At 38.8% G+C, this 22,760-nt stretch overlaps 3 protein-coding genes across 4 annotated transcripts; 1 reads left to right on the forward strand and 2 right to left on the reverse strand.

Moving 5' to 3' along the window:
• Positions 1 to 48: 48 nt before the first annotated feature.
• Positions 49 to 932, reverse strand: LOC108277171 (histone H2A). The gene has a single exon (XM_017489657.3). It carries the CDS (start codon positions 843 to 845, stop codon positions 459 to 461), a length of 387 nt encoding a protein of 128 aa, XP_017345146.1. The 5' UTR covers positions 846 to 932; the 3' UTR covers positions 49 to 458.
• A 164-nt stretch (positions 933 to 1,096) lies between these two features.
• Positions 1,097 to 1,957, forward strand: LOC108277172 (histone H2B 3). Its single transcript, XM_017489658.3, has one exon. The coding sequence runs from the start codon at positions 1,168 to 1,170 to the stop codon at positions 1,546 to 1,548; it is 381 nt and encodes a 126-aa protein (XP_017345147.1). The 5' UTR covers positions 1,097 to 1,167; the 3' UTR covers positions 1,549 to 1,957.
• Positions 1,958 to 5,263: 3,306 nt separating this feature from the next.
• On the reverse strand, positions 5,264 to 22,731 carry hyou1 (hypoxia up-regulated 1). Of its 2 annotated transcripts, none has more exons than XM_047160733.2 (24): positions 22,445 to 22,731; positions 21,299 to 21,371; positions 20,843 to 20,930; positions 20,660 to 20,738; positions 20,408 to 20,562; positions 18,719 to 18,795; positions 18,445 to 18,626; positions 18,230 to 18,345; positions 15,970 to 16,156; positions 15,601 to 15,735; positions 15,419 to 15,501; positions 14,190 to 14,322; positions 13,907 to 14,094; positions 12,810 to 12,948; positions 12,634 to 12,691; positions 12,457 to 12,533; positions 10,733 to 10,897; positions 10,291 to 10,484; positions 10,090 to 10,177; positions 9,080 to 9,336; positions 8,813 to 8,897; positions 8,460 to 8,709; positions 8,246 to 8,350; positions 5,264 to 7,259 (listed from the first exon to the last, which is right to left on the reverse strand). In XM_047160733.2, exons 2-24 carry the CDS (start codon positions 21,363 to 21,365, stop codon positions 7,210 to 7,212), a joined length of 2,958 nt encoding a protein of 985 aa, XP_047016689.1. In that variant the 5' UTR covers positions 21,366 to 21,371; positions 22,445 to 22,731; the 3' UTR covers positions 5,264 to 7,209. The 2 variants fall into 2 exon arrangements, with proteins under 2 accessions (XP_047016689.1, XP_017345213.1); XM_017489724.3 differs by having other exon boundaries at positions 20,843 to 20,936.
• Positions 22,732 to 22,760: the final 29 nt, after the last annotated feature.

Raw genomic sequence — 22,760 nt, forward strand, 5'->3', positions numbered from 1 at the left:
ATGCAGCTTTCTGCGGCTGGGAAAAACACACAGATAAACACCGAGGAGTCTTTGTGCCTTCTTCAGGCTCTCAACATTTATTGAATTTAAAACAGGAGGAAAAAAAAACAAATGTGTCACTTCAAAGCAGCGAGAACGACAACAAGCACTGGTCTAAAAACTACTAAAGAGTATATGCTAATGTTCAGCCCATGTTTTTCTTCCTTAAATCCGTTCACAGTCCACCTTTGTTCATGGCCAGGTTGAACATGTCCGCCGCTTTGTAGCCAGTAGTGGTTAGTGTTCATCTCGATGTGGACACGGTGCCTCATATACAAGCATTTCTCCGAGAAACAAATCAAATTAAGACAATGCAGAATCAAGCGAGAACAAGAAAAAAAAATGTTACTTTAGAGACTCAAAATGGTGGCACCGCTGTGTGGAGCCGTGATAGCAGTGTCCTCGATCACGAAGCCCCATCACTTGCTCTTGGCTGGTTTCTCGGTTTTCTTGGGCAAAAGAACAGCTTGGATGTTTGGCAACACTCCGCCCTGGGCGATGGTAACGCCGCCTAAAAGTTTATTCAGCTCCTCGTCGTTGCGGACGGCGAGCTGCAGATGGCGGGGGATGATCCTGGTCTTTTTGTTGTCTCTCGCTGCGTTTCCGGCCAGCTCGAGGATTTCAGCAGTCAGGTATTCCAGCACAGCGGCCAGATACACGGGCGCCCCCGCGCCTACCCGCTCCGCGTAGTTCCCTTTGCGTAACAGTCTGTGGACACGACCCACTGGAAACTGAAGTCCAGCTCTGGATGAACGAGACTTGGCCTTAGCTCGGGCCTTTCCTCCGGTTTTGCCCCTGCCGGACATATTCAAGCCACAATAACGCTAGACAGTAATGTTTACAACTAGCTCTGTGTTTCAATCGCAGTCACCGCGCTGTATTATGATGTAAGCAGGGTTTGATATTTATACCCCTGTCCTGACTCGGATTGGACGAGCCGTATCGCTACACCGCGACCAATTACACCACACTGTGTGTCGCGCGACCCAACGCAAACATCCTATCAGAGTCGAGTCTGCTTTTACTGTAATTTGCAAGCGAATTCTATAAATATAGGCGAATCCACCGTGCATAAAGTATACAGAGCTGAACCGAGGAGATTTGAGGTTATTTTGACGAACCGAGAAGATGCCCGAACCGTCGAAAACCGCCCCAGCACCTAAGAAGGGCTCGAAAAAGGCTGTGACCAAGACACAGAAGAAGGGGGACAAGAAAAGGCGCAAGACCAGGAAAGAAAGCTATGCCATTTACGTGTACAAAGTGTTAAAACAAGTCCACCCGGACACTGGTATTTCATCCAAAGCAATGGGCATCATGAATTCATTCGTGAATGACATCTTCGAGCGCATAGCCGGCGAAGCGTCACGCTTGGCTCATTACAACAAGCGGTCGACCATCACATCCCGAGAGATTCAGACCGCCGTGCGCCTGCTTTTGCCAGGAGAACTGGCCAAACACGCCGTGTCCGAGGGCACCAAGGCAGTGACTAAGTACACAAGCTCCAAGTGAAGGTAGGAGCACAAGATGGACTGAACGGAAGAGGCGCCTTCGGAAGACGGAAGTGAGCTCTGCTCTTTGATACCGCATGTTTATTCCGGGGTTATTTTGAAGACATTTTACAAAAAAGAAGAAGAAGAAAAACCCTGTATATTGCAGCCATTCGTCTTTTCTTTCTTGCTTTTATTGAATGTTCGTCCTGAAATGTACTTGTTTGCATGTGTGAATGAAGGCACAGCTTTCCTCATGTATGTAACACACTTGGTGCTGTTTAGCTCCAGAATCGCTGTGGTGCCTGACAGAAAACCTGGGGACAGTTGGGGGTGGGACACGATTTTATGTACTGTATGTATATGTCTTGATAATGAACATTAGTTCACAATGACTTTTGTCAACTCTCAGAATAAACACGTTGACACCAGTGCATTTCTGAAGTTTATTGATGTATAGTTGATCATAATAGTGCGACTGGCATCACTAATGACATCATCGTGATCAGGAATCCTGAAAAAAGTTTTAAGATCAGTGTTAATGTTTTAAACGCTATCCTGTATTAGTGAGAATTGAATCAAAATCATATTCTAAGGTGTGGTACCTTTTTGTAAAATATGCTACAAGGCTACCCTTGCTTCTTAAGGAAAAACAAATTAAACAAAACACCAAAACAAACTGTAGGGTTAGGCTTTTTAATGATTTGCATTTTGCCTTTTATGAGTTCTTCCATTATCTTTAGTGTCCTCATTCTCCAAGAGACTCATGGCAAAACCTGTTTTCAAATATTTTAATAGGTAGTCTTACCTTGTTCTGGAATTTATTTCTTTATTTTTTGATTTACAGTTTTAACATCATTGATTTTTTTTTTCTTCAGTGAGCATTAGCTTGGTTACATTTTAGCACCAGGTTTGTGTAATAACCTCTGATTTGTTTGGTTTCAGCCCTTTGACAGTAATATAAAAAAATGTAACGACCCACACTCCTGACCCTAGTAGATCTGTATTGCTGCTATACTTTAGACATTTCCTAATTCTAACTTTATAATCTTGATTTTAAATTTAGCTGTCATGGGTTTATATCTGTGTTTGCCTTTCAAAACAGTGTCTCATCACATTAGCAACTGTAAAATTGGACAACATCATACTGACCTGTTTCAGTGACCCAAGCACTACTTGATGCTTTGTGGAAGCTACTGGTATTGTACTACTTTTCTTTCTACGTGCACTAAATGCCCTGTACCAAAAGAAATGAGGGTGTGTTTGGTGTTAGCTGCTAGAATTCTTGGCACGCTTTGCATCTAACTCTTAGCTTTCATTATCATTCTGAGCTGCAAGTTTGCTGTGAAGAAAAAAAGCCAGACGCCCTTATCCAGAGCAACTTTATGTTTTGTAGTCGTGATCAAATACATTTCCTCATACTAGTACAAAAACAAGTGTAATAATACTATCATGTTAAGGAATTGAGACTGCTTTAAATCTGATGTAAGCAGCTATAGTAAGCCAGGGTGAGCGAGGCACAGGAGTCGGGTGATGTGGGAGAACTTGAGGGACTTTCCCCAGGTTCAGTTGTTTAGGGGAAACTTAAAATTTTTTTTTTATTTTTTTTTTATTTTTTTTTTTTTTCTATTAACTGCATTACATATCCAGGGTTCCCATGGGTCATGGAATTTCTGGAATGTCATGGAAATTTAATGTGTCTATTCCAGTCAAGGAAAGTCAGGGAATTTGATCATTTTGGAGTTGAAGTCATGGAATATCAGGGAATTTTGTTTGTAAATTGTATTAGCTAAAATGTGATCTCTCTCTCTCTCTCTCTCTCTCTCTCTCTCTCTCTCTCTATATATATATATATATATATATATATATATATATATATATATATATATATATATATATATTATATATATATATATAATGTCTTCTTTTTCTTTATTTTTTTAGTGTGCTCATTTGCTGAATGTGACACGGTGTTATGGATTAAAAATGTACTTAAAATGGCTTACAGTACCTTGTAAATTAATTGATTTTATTTCCATTAAAGAAATATATTTTGTTTTATTAGGACCATTTTGTTTATGAGGTGTAAAGACTAGTCATGAGATAAGTATATGTTCTTTTTAAGCAATGAAAACTAAGTTTTGCACTGAAAATGTCTGTTAACCAGGAAATCAAGCTTACAGATTTAATGGGTTAAAATAGTTAGTTTTTTTCTGCTCAATATCCAGGCAATACATTGTACCATTTTTCATACAGTAGGTCATGGAAATTCAAGATTTTGGTCAGGGAAAAGTCATGGAATTTTACATTTGACTTGGAGTGGGAACCCTGATATCAAAAGCTTTCTCTGTATTCAGTCTGGATTTGAGGTAGTAATAAATACTGAAAAAAAATCACAGAGGGCAAACATGAGTGTAGAGAAAGGAGAAAGGCTTTTATTTTCTCTCAGAACCTTATATTTTACACATCTGTATAACAATTATCAACGTACATCGTTATTTTTCTGCATGTAATGTATATTGTATTCACGCACCGAACGTTTTATTAGGAACACCTGTACATTTACATTTACACATTCATTTAGCAGATGCTTTTATCCAAAGCAAATTACAAATGAAAAAATACAAGCAAAGCGATATTTCAAGCAGAGAACAATACAAGTAGCGCTAGCATCCTCACACCATACTGTACGCCTGCTCATTTACGCAATTATCCAATCAGCCAATTGTGTGGCAGCAGTGCAATGCATATCAGGCAGATATGAGCCAGCAGCTTCAAGTAATGTTCATATCAATCATCAATGAAGCAAAAAATGTGCTTTTGACTGTGGCATGATTGCTGGTGCGAGACAGGCTGGTTTGAGTATTTCTATAACTGCTTATCTCCTGGCATTTTCACAGACAACAGTCTCTAGAATTCAATCAGAATGGTGCAATAAAGAAACATTATTCAGTGAGTGAAAGTTCTATGGATGAAAATGTCTTGATGAGAGGGGGCAACTGAGAATGGTCAGAGTGGTTCGAGCTGACAGAAACAACATGACTCCATGGACCCACCCTGCCTTGTGTCAACAGTCCAGGCTGGTGGAGGTGGTGTAATGTTGTGGGGAATGTTTTCTTGGTGCAATTTGTGCCCGTTAATACCAATCATCGATTTAATGCCACAGCCTTTTCGAGTATTGTTGCTGACCATGTGCAGCCCTTCATGGCCACAATTTGCCCATCTCCTAATGGCTACTTCCAGCATGATAATACACCATGTCACAAAGCAAAAAAGTCATCTCAAACTGGTTTCCTGAACATGACAATGTTCAGTGTTCTTCAGTGGCCTTCCCAGTCCACCAGATCTGAATCCAATAGAATACATTTGGGATGTGGTAGAACAGGAAATTTGCAGCATGAAAATGCACCTGAAAAATCTGTAGGAATTGCATGATGCAATCATGTCAACATAGAGTCAATAACTGAGGCTGTCTTGAGAGCAAAGGGCAGCCTTACCCAGTATTAGTACAGTGTTCCTAATAAAGTGCTCAGTGAGTGTATGTACTGAATGTGTCTATCTTCTTTTACACACTTATCTGTACGTTAGATGATCCTGTTACAGACCGTGTTGCTTTAAGTTTGACATACCAAAATCTTAAAAATCTTTCAGTCAGATGGATACTAAAGCCCTGGTATATGTATACCCTTATAGGTTTTCAAAGAACAGTAATTGAAATACATTACGTGACATGGAGAGAGATTTAAAAAAAAGATTTTATTAACAGCTTAGAAACAAAATATCCCTTTCCCCAGACATTATATACTCTTTCTTCAACAGACCAGAAACAAAGACAATGGAACAGTGAAAAGAATGGGAACGGATGAAAAGGAGGAATAAAGAATTTGCACTTTTACTTTCTTGAAACAGCAAAAGCTCTCATGGGAAGTAAAAAAAACCATACAACTTCCTTAATGTCAGTGCAGTCAAAGGAGTCCCTGGTAGTATTACCCCAATTCACTGGTAATATAAGTAAGTGGATGTGGTTGCATTTAAAAAAAAAAGAAAGAAAAGCTAATCAGTGGTGTTAACCTACGCTCACTGTCTACTATATTAGAAACACCTGTACGCCTGCTCATTCATGCAATTATCCAATCAGCCAATCATATGGCAACAGCACAATACATACAATCATGCAGATACAGGTCAGGCACTTCAGTTAATGTTCACATCAAACAACCATTCATTCAGTGAGTGGTAGTACTGCAGGCAGAAATTTTCAGTTCAGAGGAAGACTACGGTAACTCAAGCACTTTTTACAACCGTAGTGAGCTGAGAAGCATCTCAGAACCAGCAACATGTCAAGCCTACAACAGAAGACCATATTGGAGGTCTACTACTATCAGCCAAGAACAGTAATCTGAAGCTACAGTGGACACAGGCTCACTGAAACTGCACGGATGATCAGAAAAACATAGCCTGATCAGAAGAAATCTAGATTCATTAGAAGTACACAAATGGTATGGTCATAATTTGGCACCAACAGCATGAATCCATTGACCCAACCTTCTTTGTGTCAACAGATCAAGCTGGTGGAGGTGGTGTAATGGTGTGGGGAATGTTTTCTTAGCAAGCACATACTCTGACCATTCTCATTAAAGTGATCTTTATCATCAGCAAGGCATTTCCACTCACAGAACTGATTTGTGTTTCTCTCTCACTGTTGTAATCTCTTGAAACTGTTGTGTATGAAAATCCCAACTCATCAGTAGAAATACTCTAACGAACCTGTCCTACACCAGCCATCCTGTTTGATGTGAACATTAACTGAAGCTCTTGACCTGCATCTCCATGCTTGTAAAGACTACACTACTGCCATACGATTGTCTGGTTGGATAACTACATGAACGAGTGGGTGTACAGGTGTTCCTAATAAAGTGGTCAGTCAGTGTATAATGCAAGTGCACGGACATGATGGGACTAAATACTGAAGTGACATGGTCCACATACAGAAACTGAATTTATACAAGGGCAAAATAAAAAATTTTGTTATTGTACTCCACTGATAAAGAATTCTGCATTTCTAGACATGGTTCATGCATTTCTAGACAATTCTGCATTTCTAGACATAACATGCCTAGGAAAGGAGTAGTCTTAAAAGACTTATACTTTACATTTTTTGTCATCCTGTCTGGTTATACAAATTACCAGAAATTTTAATGTCGATGACAAACTGGACAGGGAAGAAAGTTTTAAATCATATTCAAATTCATCTCGCTTTTCTTCTCAAATGCATCTAGAATTTAAGATTTTAGGTTGAAAGTCTAAACTCCAGCACAAAAATGTTATACTATTTGTGACGATACGGTGAACTTGACATGGAGTGAGCTCATTTTGTGAATGTATAACCCCAATAGCAAGTACACAGAGACTGAGGGAAATTCTGCAATGTGTACATTCCATACAGGCAGACAGGATTAACACAGGCTGTAGTTGCCTGTAAACCTTCAAGTTGAATGTATTCGGTTTCTGTAGATCACACAGTAGAGCTACTATATGAAAATGCTGACATTACCTAAAATGCTCTGAAATATTGGTGCTATGTGAGGAGAAAAGATGTTTTAAAAAAAAAAGAAAAAAAAAAAGAGGATGTTTTATCACAGTCAATAAATACGACAACACAAAAAATTTGATGTTCCAGTGGTTATAATTCATCTCCTATATGGTTTTGTGAATCATCATCTCCTGTTGTTTCTGTCAAAAAAACAAAAAAACATGTACACAATCATTTACATGGGTAAAATTTAAAACTTGCACTGAAGAAAACAGTTCATGAACTGAGTTTTGTATGATTGTGTGTTTGGGTTGAGCCTAATTTACTGCTTATGATTAAACGTCAGGTTTTTTTTTTTTTTGTGTGCAAACCTTTGGTTTGGGTAATTAAAAAAAAGGTTAAACAAATCTGGTTTAGATTACATATGTACAGTGCTTTGCATATGTAAACGGTTATGGAGGGCAGTAGACAGAGATGCAGCCAAGAGACCAAGGGTAACGCTCAACATGATGCTACCACTGCCATGCTTCAATGATGGGATATGTGTTCTCAGGGTGATGAGTAGTGTGGTGTTTCTGCCAACTGTAGCACTTTCGTCAGGCAGATAACATTTTCTAATACGACTGCTGAGTTATGAACTTTTTTACTTTCACACTATCCACAGTTACCCAGATGAGGATGGGTTCCCGTCTGAGTCTGGTTCATCTTAAGGTTTCTCTCTCATATCACCTTAGGGAGTTTTTCCCTGACCACCGGATGGTTCCATAGGTATTAATCCACACACTTAAAATATGTATCCTGTGTTTATATATTTCTATAAAGCTGCTTTGAGACAATATCCATTGTAAATAATAATAATAATAATAATAATAATAAATAAATAAATAAATAAATAAATAAATAAAAATCGCTAAACAAATCAAATAGAAACTCAATTCAATTTCAATTCAGTCACGTCTCTTTGCAAATTTCAAACATGGTTTTATATGGCTAGTCATTCTTCCATAGCACACAATTTTGTGGAGTGACCAGGCTATGGTAGTCCTATGAACAGCTTCTCCCATCTGGGGTATGGAGTTACCCTTGGCCTCGTGAAACAAAAGCCTAATTGCGCAAACGATGTAATACTATGCATTCTGTGAATACTTGTTCAACAAACTGTATGTTTGTGTACCAAGTAAGTTACCTTTGTCTTCTTTTTCTTCTGCTATTGTTGGCTCTGTCTCAGTATCTTCCTTTTTATTCTCCTTGGTGGGAGGTTCCTCTACTGGTTTCACCTCCTCAGCTCCATCTGGAACATCATAAAGATTTTTAAGCATGCACCAAATTCAACATGAGTGGAAGCTACAACAGAAAAACCAAGAGTCAAGGACTCGACTGTGAGTCATTTTTCCTCTTACTGGACTCATCTTTGGGAGAGATGACTTTCTCAGAGTCGGTAGTGTTAGTTTTGCCATTGTCAGAGCTGGTGGAGTTCTTTTCTTTAGGTTTTGGTTTGGGCTTTGGCTTAGCAAACTTGGCTTTGTTGAGCAGGTAGGTGACCTCTCTGTCTAAGAGGGAGAGTTTGGCCTCAATGTCTTTAGATAGCAGCACGGGTCTCTCTGTAGGAGAACGTTTCTCCTGCTCAGCCACAGTTTCATTCTTCCAGGTCTACCAATAATAAAATAAACATGGGAAAAGAGGAGAACATCAGCTAAGTAATTAAAGAGCTCACATTTGGACAAGGAATAATCAGTATTGCTTTATTACATACCATAGTCTCATTTATGACTTTCTCCAAGGTCTTCAGCTCAACTTCAGTAAAAATCTGATCATCTTCTGAAATCAATTTAGCACCCCTAAATAGAAAACCAATTGATTAAGCAAAAGCTGGTCACATCAAACCCTGCAATTCTTTAATGCTTTAAAAGCAAACAAACTACAAAACACTGAAATCTGGACAAGGGCATCTGATAAAAGCAGTATGCTAGCAAAATATACCACTAGGATTTTACTCTGTTTAAATCGTCCTGAGACTCACTTCAGGAACATGGAAGAGTGGTTGAGCATGCTGTCAAGTGCTGCTAGTCTGTCTGGCCATTTTTTCCTCTCATCCACTCGGAAGAACATGGCTTTGCACAGCTTCTTCAGCTCGGTCAGCTTCTCCTTCAGCTCTTTGGTTCCAGCTGAATATCCCTCTTCATCCAACCATGCTGAAGCCTCACTGAGCTTGCTGGAGATTGCCTCCTTCTCCTCTTCAGAGACCACAGCCTGGTACTCATCCTGGTACAGCTTATCCTGTAGAGGGAGGAAAGATGGGTCATTAAGACAATAAAAGCTCAGTTCTAAACTAAGGGCACTTTCACACCCATTAGTCTGTGTAGAAATCAGAGCAAAAAAACGATACATTTGGTTTGATTTCATCCATCCATTTTCTGTACCACTTATCATAAACAGGGTTGCGGGGTAGCTGGAGCCTATCCCAGGGGGCTTGGGCACTCAACGGCTGCTCCCTACGAGCACCCCTGCTCTGGGGGACACCCTGGACATGGTGCCAACCATCCCAGTGCTCAATTGCACACACATTCACAGACTACAGACAATTTGGAAATGCCAAATCAGCCTACAACGCAAGTCTTTGCTTTTAAACGCAAATGGTATAAAGCCTTTGCCTGTAGAAATCATGCGGAAATCACAAAAATCACCCACTCACAACTGGACGTGGACCAAGGCCATCTCACCAAGGCACTCAATTTTTTTTATTTTTTTATTTTTTTAAAAAACACCACAGCATGATTGCTGTGTTCTCACCTGCCAAAATGAACCGCACCAGGGTTCAATTCAAAAGGATTCAAGACTGCATAAGTGAAAGCACCCTAAATTACTCAGGCCATATAATCAAAGACTATTTAAATCTGGGTACAACAATACTGGAAAAAAATTCTGAAGCTCTTCTATTAGATGCGTTATTAAAATTACAGCACTCTCATCACTCATGCCATAAGCATTAGTTGAGCTGCAAAAAAGCAAATGGAGTACAACAAGTTGTACCTGAGTCTCAAAGACGAATGCCTCCAGGCTGTTTAGTGACTTTTCCCTCTCTTGTTTTTCCAGATCTCGGTCTGTCAGATCCTGCAGTCTGAAGGGAAACGGCAAGAAACAGTGATCATATGACCAGACACTTTCATCCATGGCACTCAAAATTAACATCTATTCTGCTATAGAAAACAGACAGACACTTCAAATGCTTACTTCTTTTTGGAGTCATCAATGTCTTCTGGGCTAGGATTAAGTACATCATTAACCTCCAGCTCCACTCCAATATCTACTGAGATTTTGCTCTTTTTCAGGGGTTTGGGTTTATTCTCTGCCTCCTTCTCCTCCTCTTTTGCTCCAGCTGCTTTCTCCTCATCAGATTTTTCTGATGCCTCAGCCACCTTCTCTGCCTGTGTGATGAGGACTTAGTATTTGATTGGGAAGGCTTTGACGTTACATCAGTGCTTCACTTTACAAGCCACAGTTCTTTAAGTAATCACAAATGCTTTAAAGTGAAATGTATGTGACATTAGCAAAGAAATGCACTGTAAAGAGAGAGAGAGAGAGAGAGAGAGAGAGAGAGAGAGAGAGAGAGAGAGAGAGAGAGAGAGAGAGAGAGAGAGAGAGATCCTTACTGTTTAAAATCAAGCTTTCTTACCTGAGGCTCCTCTTTGTCAGAGCCTTCGTCAGATTTCTTCTCCTCAGCCTGAGGCTCTTCTTTGCTTTTCTCCTCAGTCTTAGATTGCTCTTGGGCAGCCTCATCAGTCTTCTGCACCACCTCTTCCTGCTCTTTTCCAGCTTCAGGAGGAACCTCCTCTTCATCCTGAAACAAAAACATGGCTTTGAATGATATTGTTGAGACAAGGGTGGACCAATGACTGAGTGGACAACATGGCATCACTTACTCCCACTGTATGGTTATATTTGGTCAAACTGAAAGTTGCCCTGTTGAGTGAGTTTGTGCAGTAAATCAGAATTGGAGCCAGAGCTCGCACGGTAGATACAACCGTAAAGGTCGGACAGCGCGCCCGCCTTTCTCCAGACCATTTGTTCATGGACACACCCCTGCCTTCACGCCAGAAGCAAACATGTTGAGAGTTGCTACCTGAACTTATGATGAAGCATTGAATACTATGCCAAAGTACTAAGCACAGAAATATTGATTAATAAGTAAAGTGCGAAATTATATTCAACACAACCTATTTAAGGAAAATAATAATTACTATAATTTTTTTTAAATCACTGCTGTCCATGATCTGTATCTAGATCAGACACCTGCAGAATGGAGAAGTGCACTTCTATGCGCCACTCTTTCTTTTGGTGGAGTTCATTTTAGCTAAGGTTATACAGTCAATAGTAAATTGTTGTGAAATTTAGCTAGTGTTATCTGCATTGGTTTGTGCAATCACTTCATTCACTCACATTGGTTTGCTAGTTATAATATTAATACAAGAGCTAGCTTAGTCATCAGAATGAGCAACATACTGGTAAATATGCAAAGAACACCCAGAACAAGACCAGTCTTTAATACAGAACAGTGAAGAGCTTCAGTTGTATGTTGAAAAAAAGTGTGCATGCATGAGGCTTGACTCGTCCAAATCTGTCAATCATTGCATCAACCACGCCATCTTAATTACGATTAAATTACTCCTAGAAAATGCATTTATTTTAAGGACATGTACGAACGACAGAACACTATTCCTGCTTGTGCTCCATTTAATTATATGGGAATGGGCAGGGTTACAAATTGTACTGCGGCCAGCCACTTTTTGGGTTCACTTTTGAACTCCTGTTACAACGTCCACCCACATACAATATAAAGGGTTTGGGGTGGACAAAGTAGCCTGGGCTGTTAGTGTTTTCCCCCAATAGATTAGATGTGGACAAGTGGATTTCACAACCAGAAAAAGGAGAAAATTACTCATTACCGATTTTCACAAAAACAAATGTCAACTTACGCTTACATTTATGGCATTTGGCCATAAATGTAGTGGATTAGTAAGTGTGTCTTAATTACAGATTAACGTTTCAGAATCAGAAACCTACAAGTATGTGGAAACACTGATGAAACGTGGCAAAATAAGAGAGCACTACAAATGTGTGATGTACGTTAGAAACTTTGTTAGAAGACAACAATAATCCTATACTTCTTCATTTCCCTTAGTCTGTATGAATGCATTAACTAGTTAACTAGCTTGCCATATTATTAGCTACCGGATTTTAGCCTAGTCAGTTAGGTTTCCAGGAACCAAAACATGGGACTGGGCAGCAAACTGGAGCCTTTACTTGCCCAATGGACTAACTAATGAATGCATAATTGTTTTCACCCCTACTGAGGTGTAGTCTAGTTGGGTGCATAGATTTCTTAATGTTGAACTGTACCTGTACTGCTTCTGTCACATTAGCAGTGGGCTCTGTGCTCCCACCTCCAAACAGGCTGGAAATAGTGTTCCCCAATTCTTTAAGGACAAAAAAAGAGAAGATTTTTTAAAATAAACTTGGATGCAACAGGGAGCTTAGTAGAAAAGGGGCCAGCCACTAGAATAGAACAGAACCTACTAGTGAGAGTTGATTCTTCCTCTTTCTCCTCTACAACAGTCTCGAACACTGACTCCACCTGCAACATGTTTAACATTACTGTTGTCAGTAGTACTCCATACAACTGTTATTACAGAAACAATTATATAAATCAGAGCGGTAATAGAATGAATGAGAGAGATAATAATTTAACTGACCCTGTCTAAAATGAGCAAACCACTCTCATCCATGTTGAAATGGGCCTTGATGCCTTTGGACTCAGCATCAGAGTGCTTCTTAAAGCTGTCACCCACCCCAGACAGCTTCACTGTGGTCAGGTTCACAGAGCCAAACATCCTGATAGAAAATAATTGTTAGTGTAGCTTACAATGATCTCCAAGCAACTTCAATTATTTTTTTAAGTCATACAAAAGTAGCTAAACTGAACTGATCATAAGCAGACAAATCACAATGTTAAAACTGCTGCCAACCTGTAGAAATAAAAAGTAACCCACTGTATCAGAGACGAGAAACATTAAAAGCTGGCTGTAGTTCAACGAGTCTAGTTTTCTAAATATGAACCAACTCTGCTACTGTAGCAGATCCTCTGTTGTGTCTGGTCCGAATGAGCTACCTCAGCTGGTGAGATAAGAGACTAGCTACAGGGCTAGAGACATTAAGTCAGAATGGGAAGATTGTTTATAAACACTCACAGATTTTTCCATTTTATTTACCCTCTCTGATCCGATTAGTGAACTGACAACAATGATTTGTTGAAATATAGGGTGTCCAAGAAGTCTCCATACATATGGGAAAGTCATACTTTTCAGCAAAATGCCTTTCAAAATTGTTCATACATAGCTTATATTACATATATTGTTTTATCAAATAGCCTTTAAGAATGCCTTTGACAAAAGAAGGACTTATTGAAAATCATTCTCATGGCTGGATCTGGAAGTTGTCGCAAGGTTGAGATAGACTTTAACAGGAAACATGGCAAGCAAATCATACACACATGATTGCTGCCGAACTTATTAACAAATTTACAAAGACTAAGCTTTGCGGACGTCCACGAACGTCCACTGAAGAAGGCACAACCAACGTGGTGCTGGCAAACATAGTCCCATATGTATGGAGACTTTTGGGACATTCTGTATAGCTATTGTTGCCATTTATTCATGTTAGATGGATTTTTATAAATGAGGAATTTTACATAAATGAATCTTCAAAAATTCTATAAAGTCTCTATAATTTTTTCCTGAAATGATCATGCATTGAGTTGTGTCTGCTTTTCTTACTCTTGCAGTAAACTCACTTCTGATCCTCTTGGCTGAGGAAGCTGAGGTCTCCGTAGTTAATGTTGAAAATGAAGTCATCGGTGTAACGGTTGAAGGTGATGACTTTGCGCTGGGGATATGGCGCCATCCTCTGAAACAAAATGCGCTTGTTGTGCTTGATTCCCTTCGCACCTTCATCTTCATCAGTCTCACGGCTAAATTCCACCTAAGAAGGAGGTGTTAAGAGAATTTTTAAGAACATAATTAAAAAGTGCCAACGAGCATCATTCAACCATCAGACTCGAGGCGTTGTTCGCTTACCTGTATCGGAAAGACGGCTGCGTCTCGGACCAGAAAAGGTTTGACTTTAAATGCTTTACTCAGAGCTGCAGCCTGGTACACTGCACCCATAGCTGCTGCCTCATCAGCATTTATGTTCTTTGCCAGCTCTTCTCTACAGGGAACAGGACGGGTTAACAATGGCTCCAGAATGACAGTACTGCACAATTTTATAATAATATTGTCCGATGGTCTATTTTCTTTGGGATCAGTTAATTGTTGCTCATGGATACACAAAGCAGACCTGTGCTAGCTTTAGTAATTGTGTGGCAACCTGGGAAAACCCTTTACATGCTGAACATTTTATATTTTCTATTATATACAGATTGAAAAATAATTCTGTTTTCCTGACCCAAAATACATTGTGTGTTTTGCATTCATCTTAACCACAATTAAATTAACAGCATTTATTAAAAAGAAAAAAAAAAAAAAAAAAAAAATTCCATTCTGCAGACATTTTGACAGCCAGTATCTGATTACAAACTGAATTGATAAGACTTGCATCCACTGTCATATGGCAGGTAACTAATCAAGAATTTGATCAAAGCCTGACATTCATGTTTGTTAATCTGGCTCAGGAAGACAGCCCAGACAAGATTAAAAAAATACATTCAATTTCAATTAAATTTTATTTGTATATGGACCTTGTCACAAAGCAGCCGTATAAATATAAATATATAAATTCTGGATATTTTAAATTAATAAAATTATCCTGAATGAGCAAGCCAGAGGTGAAAGTGGTGAGGAAAAACTCCCTGGGACGATATGAAGAAACCTTGAGAGGAACCAGACTCAAAATGGAACCCACGCTCATCTGGGTGACACCGGATAGTGCGATTATAAATAATTTCCCTTATAACTGTATACTATATTAGTCACAAAGTGAAACTGTGTAACCAGGAGCTTATGAACAGTTTCTCAGTTTGAGCATCAAAGTCATTTCTGAACTTTTTGGAGCAATTGCAGTCCTGTGGCTGCAATTAAATAAAAACTATAAATAAATAAAAATGCCCGTATTGTTTTAGTGAAATTTAACTATGGCATCAGAGTATTCTGTAATATTTGACAAAACACAATTTTTAAATCTTTTAGAAAAATCAGCCCCGACGATGGGTTTTCCCAGACTCCACCTAGGAATGAGTTCCACTTAACAGCCTGAACCATGCAGACAGAAGAAGACAAAAAGTGGCACCTGCGAGAGGAAAACTTACTTATTTGTTGCTTTGAGAAGCACATCCTGCACTCTGGGAACTCGTGTGGCTCCTCCAACCAGAATGACTTGTTCAATCTCATCCTGCAGAACCAAACGTCATGTTCACATTAAAGGGAAATGCACATATTGTACTAATAAGAAGCTATAATGATGAAAATAATGTTATGTAGAGGCCTTTACCAAAGACATCTCAGAAGCAGCAAGCGCCTGCTGCACTGGTACTGGCACTCGGTCAAAGAGATCAGCGCACAGAGCCTCGAACTCAGCACGGGTCACCTTGGCCTTGAAGTCGATATCATCCATCAGCCCCTCAATCTGGACGGGAAAGCAGAAAAAGCTTCAAAGTCTAAGCATTTGATTCTAAAGTTCATAAGCAAAGTGAAAATCATTTTATATTTAAACTTGAAATAACAAGTTTTCCCTGAAGGCTTTACACATTAAATCCTAAAGTTTAAGAGAGTAAAATTTCAGTGACTTTTCTTTATTAATAACACAATAAACAGTCAGTGTACGTGCGTGTGTGTCTCTTAATGCACAGCCCCTTCTTACCTGGGCTACATGTTCAGCATTTGCACTCAGTACTGTCTTGAGTCTTTGCGCCTCCTTCAGCAGCTTGGCCATGGCGCGCGAGTTCTCAGTTACGTCTTTCTTTGATTTCTTTTGCTCGTTGAAAATTTTGGCTAGGTGGTCCCTCAGTCTCAGCTCCATTTCAAAACCCCCAAGAGTCCTATCAAAGCTAAACACAAAAGGACAACAGTACTGTTCAACAGAGGCACACGTATATTAAAATTGTTTACATCATTTTTTTCCCAAACCCACTGAGGCATAAATATAATTTACAATATAAATAGTCTGCCGTATGAAAGTTAAATAAATAAATAAATAAATAAACAAACAAACAAACAAATAAATAAAGACAAAACCAAATCAGACTTTGCCTTTTAAAAGTAAATAAACTTTTTTTTTTTATTGTTATTTAAAGGGACTCAATAGCACAGGTGTGTATATTTTTATTAGCCGATTCTTTGACCAATTTTTCAAGCTGTAGTTTAAGATAAAATGTCATGCACTGTGGTAACTGATGCAATAAAGCCTTAAATAAGACTTAAGGGACACTGCAGTAAAGAGTAAATCTGGTGTAACCATTCATATTTGTTTATTACAGCAAAAACAAAATGGCTACACATAGCCATACATCTTTAAATGAGAGTATATTGAAGAGCTGTGCCTGCATGTAGAGCAAGAGGACACAGGGAGAGGTGACATTCAATCCAGAGAACCTGAGAGCATCAGCAGTTACAGGGAATCTGCTGCCAACTTAAATAAATAAATAAATGAATGAATGAAAGAATGAATGAATGAATAAATTAATAAATAAATAACCACTAATGGGGCAAATGTGGAATCCATCTTCCTAGATGTATTGGTGAATTCAGAGTAACAGGCCAACAACATTCATTCCCAGTTATTTTCCTAATTAAATATATAACCATATTCATAGACCACCACATTTCAATCATTACTCTGAAGCAAACGCTTCGATCCATGAAGCATTTGTAATGTTCTGACATGCAACCCTAACGTTTGGAGTTTTAATTTGGCCATTCTTGTTAAAAACGTGTCATAGTCGACATGATTTTTTGTACATTACTACAGAATTTCACATTATACATTTACATTAGTTTTCCCCCACTGTAGTGCATTGTTTTAGTACTCAGTGTAATTCTAAATTAAATGGCATCATGTCTTTCAATTTTTGTAGTCTAAAATTTAAACAAAAAAAAATTACAACTTTTTGTTTAAAGAAATCATTACGCATGTATGCAAGATGTTAATTTCAACTATAATAATGAATAATAATAAGTCAGGCGAAATTACAGAATCGTGCTAGACAAGAAGACACCATCAGCTCCAGATTAGCTTGTATGTAGCGCACAACACTGAGACGATTTATGCTGCAATCTAGAGATGTACTCAAAAACATTTCATTGTATTTAAAAAAAAAAAAAAAAAGGAAAAAAAGGATGTGCTACCAAAAAAAAACAAAAAACAAACAAAAAAAAAAAAACACAAACCCAAAAAAACCACACACACACACACACACACACACACACACACACACACACACACACACACACACACACACACACACACACACACACACACACACACACACACACACACAAAAAAAACCCATGATGTACCAGATTGAATCATACTTATTAACTGCTGCATATTATGCTGTAATACTTTGGCATAAATAAATAAATAAATAAATAAATAAATAAATAATAGTCATTTGTATGACAGCTCAGTGGGCTGAAAACGAACATAGTCTCAATTTTAATGATTCGTCTACAAAATGATGTGTTCTCATAAAATGTGTATTATGCTATATTGGCCAGCAAGTAGCAAAACCAACCAGCTTGCAATTTTTTCCCTATCCAGTAGTACTGATAAACACTACATTGTTTCATTTGATCAATATATATTTAAAATTTATCTCATGTCAAATGTCACCATCTTGCTGTTGGTTCAAAACGAATCGATTGACTGATCCCAGGCACTGAAAACTGAGTCAATCCCAAAGTTTAGTGTCGAGTCCACAAAATGCTTTTGGTAATAATCCAACCAACTGATTAACCACCAAAACAAAGATTATCAAAATAATTATTAGCCGCAGCCATTAAATAAATAAATAAATAAATAAATAAATAATTTTTAAAGCAAACCACGTCACAATTATTGGCATCCCCACATAGCATAGTATTTTGCACAATGTAACATCAGCACAATGTGAAGCACTAACCCAACTCCACGGATCTGCAGCTGAGGCTGTGTGCCTGCCTCTTTGGTCTTTACTGTCTGGTAAGTGACTATAGTGGCTGTTGTACTGCCTGAGCCCATGTCATAAAACATCACATTCTGTTTAGAGGGGGAAAAAATATTTTAAGACAATATTAAGAGTGAGAACATAAAATTTACATTTGAATTTTTCCTTCCTGCCTGCTTAATTTGAGATACCTGGGCAGTTGAGTTGATGTCTTTCCTCCTGAAGAGTCCATAGTTCAATGCCACAGCTGTATTATCATTGATGAGCTGAAGGACCTTCAAACCTGCAATCTGAGCAGCCTGCAGGACTGCCCTACGTTCTGCCTGGTTAAAAAAGGCCGGCACGGTGATGACTGCATCTTTAATAGTTTGTTCTGTGAAGACAAACGTAAAAAGTGCCACACTTAGGTTCCTCTAAATCAACATGTCACAGCAGTATTTCTCAAAGGCAGTCAGACAGACAAACCTGCGAAGTCCTCAGCCAGGCCACGAGAGTAGTTCAGTACCATGCCCAAGAGCTCTTCTGGAGTATACTGCATCTCCCTGTGGAATACAAAGAAGCAATATGTAGAGCAATATGGGCAAACTGCAGTAAATGTTAGACTACTCATTGATTTCTACAATGAGTAATACTGCTTATTATAGTCTACCGGCTTTATATAAACAATCACTGAAAGGATCAAGGTACAAGTATTTAAATACAGAAATCACTATTTGAGTCAGAGGCAACTGCACTATAATGAGGTTCATTAAAAAAAAAAGAAAAAAAAGCAACAAGAATTACGATTCCTCTGTATTTAACCATTCTGGACATCAAATGAATGCACTTAGACAATAAAATGTGATTAAACTAACTGTTTCTCACCATAGCGGCTAACAAAGTTAACCAGTTGAGATCATTTCTGTTTGAAAGCTACTAGCAAGCTAGCTATGCTCAGGCATATTGAGACAGCCGATGAAATACTCAACAACTACATCAGGAGTAGATATGATGTTATAAGAAAGTGCCATTTCCCCACTATTACCACGTGCTTTTAATCATTTTAATAGAACTGTCTGCAGGTATTTTTTCCCCCCATCTTCATTAATATGGAAAGTTTGGTTGACTGTTTGGTTGAGCTTTAATGATGCATTCTCAAAACCACCACTGCTTGGCATCCACCCAAAATGCATGAGTGCATCTCACTTATCTATTTAACTCTACAGATCAAGCGGTGATTTTATTTCGCATACCTCAGAGATGACGTATGAAATAGCTAGGTTCAAAACCCATTTTGTCGTATGTTCATATGATAGTAAAATATGAACGTAATTGAATAACCCATCAAGTGCATCAAGACATTACGTTATAACAAGGCTGCATATATTTCAAATTTGTTATTTCTCCGTTACATTTTCTCAAATAGTAGAAAGGTGCTGCTGTCTGAATGTTTGCTTAATAGCTTAATGATATAGTGATGTGGGGAAAGTTCCATTAATACATATGCAAGGAGTAGCTGTAGAGTACTTCAATAATAAAAGTAAAAGGCACAGTTTCTAGAGAAACAGGATGCTTTGGTTATTTTTATTTTATACCAACACCCACTATAGTGCTGTACAATAGGATATTTAGATCACAAACGTACTGCAACCATCTTCAGGCATCACTGATTTTATAACTACAGTGCTACTCATTGTAACATCTGCCTAGACACTTCCACTCCTAGTTGAATTTTTTTCTCCTTCCATTTGGGGGGTCTTGCCCTGGAAAAGTTTGGGAACCCCTGCTTTAATATATAAAGCTAAGCATATTTTTTTTGTTTGGTTTTCACAACCTTCTGTGTAAACTCTAGAGACTGTTGTATGTGAAAATCCCAGGAGATCAGCGGTTCCTGAAATACTCAAACCAGCCAATCTGGCACCATCAACCATGCCACGGTTGAAGTCCCAGAGATCACACCCCCCCAATTCTGATGTTTGATGTGAACATTAACTGAAGCGCTTGACATGTATTTGCATGATTTTATGCATCATGCTACTGCCAGATGATTGAATAATCATTGCATGTGTAGGTGCTCCTAATAAAGTGGACAGTGAGTGTATATTCAAACCCAGCATAAACAATACATTCACATACATTATATATTTATATATGTGGGAATGACAGATTACTCACTCAGAGTATTTGAAATACACTGTTCCCCTCTTTTCATCTCGGAGTACCAGGTGTTCAGGAAATTGTTTCTGATACTGCGCAACCTGTAGGTTATCAGCAGTCTTTCCCAAAAGGCTCTGGAGATACCTGTACACCACTTTGGGATTCTTCACAGACTGAAATGAGCACACATGAAAATTCAATTGAACTCTTTAGAGGAAGTGATGTGAACTTAATTGTAGTTAAAAGAAAACTATCAAAAAAAGGACTCACTACTCCCATAGCGCTGTCCCCAAAAAGTCTTTCATTTTCTTTTAAGCATACAGCCACTGGAGTTTTCCTTCTGGACTCCCTGAAGAAAACAAAACCAAATAAAAATATCACTGACTTTTAAGGAGAACATATTCATCACCAACAACAACAAAAAAAAAAAACTTAGGATTTCAGGTTTCGTACTTGTTCAGAGCGATTTCCATCGGCACACCAGGCTTAACAATAGCGACTTTCATCCATTCGCTTCCCAGGTCCACCGACATCACAGCAACTGAAGCTTTTCAACAGAAAGGAATGACAATTAAGACACTTCAATCGAGCAAAATGTAAAATCTGACGACCTTGGTTGAATCTTTTTGAACAAGTTAGCATTAACAGTGAATGAAACATCAATCAATCTCTCTCTCTCGCGCTCTCTCTCTCTCTCTCTCACACACACACACACACACACACATATATACACACACACACACACACACACATACATACATACATATTCCCTGTGACCAGAACACATTCATTTATTTAAATTTTTTCTAGCAAAAAACTATTGACATTAGAGTATGTTTTTTGTAATGATGTGTACACACAGACAAAACTCAAAATCTAAGCCTCAGATGATTGCAGTTTGTGCTTCACCTGTTGGAGAAGGAAGGAGTGCTAGGGCGAGGCAGAACAACACAGATAACGGCAGCTTTTCCCTCATTGTAACCTGAAAGAAAAAGGAAAACCCAACAGGTCTTAGAATACAGAACAGTTCAAGCAATCCACATTGTTATGGCCGTTCAAGCCATGCAAATCATTCAAAGCATGTTCAACGTGAAACAGACAGCCATGACTACCCAGGTTCCTGTTATTACATTACCTAGTTCAGGACTCTTTTGATGATTTCCCAGCTTGAACAGGCCAAGTAAACCCGGTAAAGAACCAATAACTTAACAGAAGTGTGACATCAATGTATGTATGTATGCATGTATGTGTGTTGTGCTGGACTCCAGCTGAACACCTGATCTATAGAAGATGCACATCATGTGGAGACAAACAGGTATAGCCAAGCAGAGTTACTATACAGAAGCTGTTCTCACATGCATATGCAAGACCTGCTTCCTCAAACCAAAGCAAAACTGTTCTGGGGTCAGAATAAAATAGCAACTTCCACTACCCTGCTTTCAAACACGTGGACTTGATTACTGTGGTGCACACAGCCATCTAACACACATATTGCTCTCTTAGGTCATGTATTAATACATATTAGAGATATATACACGCGTGCATTTCGTTTAGCAAACTGTTGATCGGTCTCTTGAACTTCTCAACGTAAACAAACAGATCTAACAGCCATCCCTAGCAGGATAGGTTAACACTGGAGTGTGGAAACTTCTGGTCCTGTTGCCTTTGTCTAATCATGACGCACACAAAGCAGATAACCGGATCTCGTGAAGGGACCACGAGAGATCCACATTCAAACCGGAGGCTTTAAAGCGACTCATGATGATTATACAAATCTATTGCTCAACTATAAAGTTAAAAAACACAAAGATTTAAGGAGAATGTATGCGCGACTTAAAGTAAGTGTAATTGAAGAGCAGTTAGCAGGCTGCTCTTAGCTAGCTAGCGGATAAAAAATAAATAAATAAATAAATAAATAAAAAAGCACAAGCAAGCCTAAGATCTTATAACGCTGACTAGGTGTGAAGACGGGAACCGGAAATATACACAGATGTTAACGTAACCATTGGCAAGTTCTTGGCGCTCGAGCTAAAAATGCAATGTGGTGAAACTTACCTTGAGTAGTAGAAGTTTTTCTATCGGAACTGAATGACTGGTGCAGGTGAAGCTGATCTGACAGCGTGGACAATAAGAAAAGCTCTCCGTGCACTGCTCGAATTTAAATACTGCTCCCTGGTAAATGTCAAATTAATGCCGATTGAGTGAAACCCATGAGGCGGCGGTGATTTATAGTCACGCTGCACAGCGTTGTCTTGAGATCAGTGCTACAACAGTCACCGGCTCGTTACAGCCACCGGGCCCCTGGACGCGGCGTGATCTCATTGGATCCACACGCCTCGCTGTTCCGCGAGTTAAGCGCTGACCCGGTAGG

Source organism: Ictalurus punctatus, chromosome 16 (genome assembly GCF_001660625.3).
Source record: "Ictalurus punctatus breed USDA103 chromosome 16, Coco_2.0, whole genome shotgun sequence".
In the NCBI taxonomy this organism is placed as follows: Eukaryota; Metazoa; Chordata; class Actinopteri; order Siluriformes; family Ictaluridae; genus Ictalurus; species Ictalurus punctatus.

Excerpts from the sequence above, each read along its gene's own strand:
- hyou1 (XM_017489724.3), bottom strand. The coding sequence starts at position 21,365 with ATGAGGGAAAAGCTGCCGTTATCTGTGTTGTTCTGCCTCGCCCTAGCA. Across the intron at positions 8,898-9,079 it reads CACTCTTCCATGTTCCTGAA|GGGTGCTAAATTGATTTCAG; the intron begins GTGAGTCTCAGG and ends TTTTCTATTTAG. Across the intron at positions 7,260-8,245 it reads AGAAGAAAAAGAAGACAAAG|AAACAACAGGAGATGATGAT; the intron begins GTAACTTACTTG and ends TTTTTTTGACAG.
- LOC108277171 (XM_017489657.3), bottom strand. The coding sequence starts at position 845 with ATGTCCGGCAGGGGCAAAACCGGAGGAAAGGCCCGAGCTAAGGCCAAG.
- LOC108277172 (XM_017489658.3), top strand. The coding sequence starts at position 1,168 with ATGCCCGAACCGTCGAAAACCGCCCCAGCACCTAAGAAGGGCTCGAAA.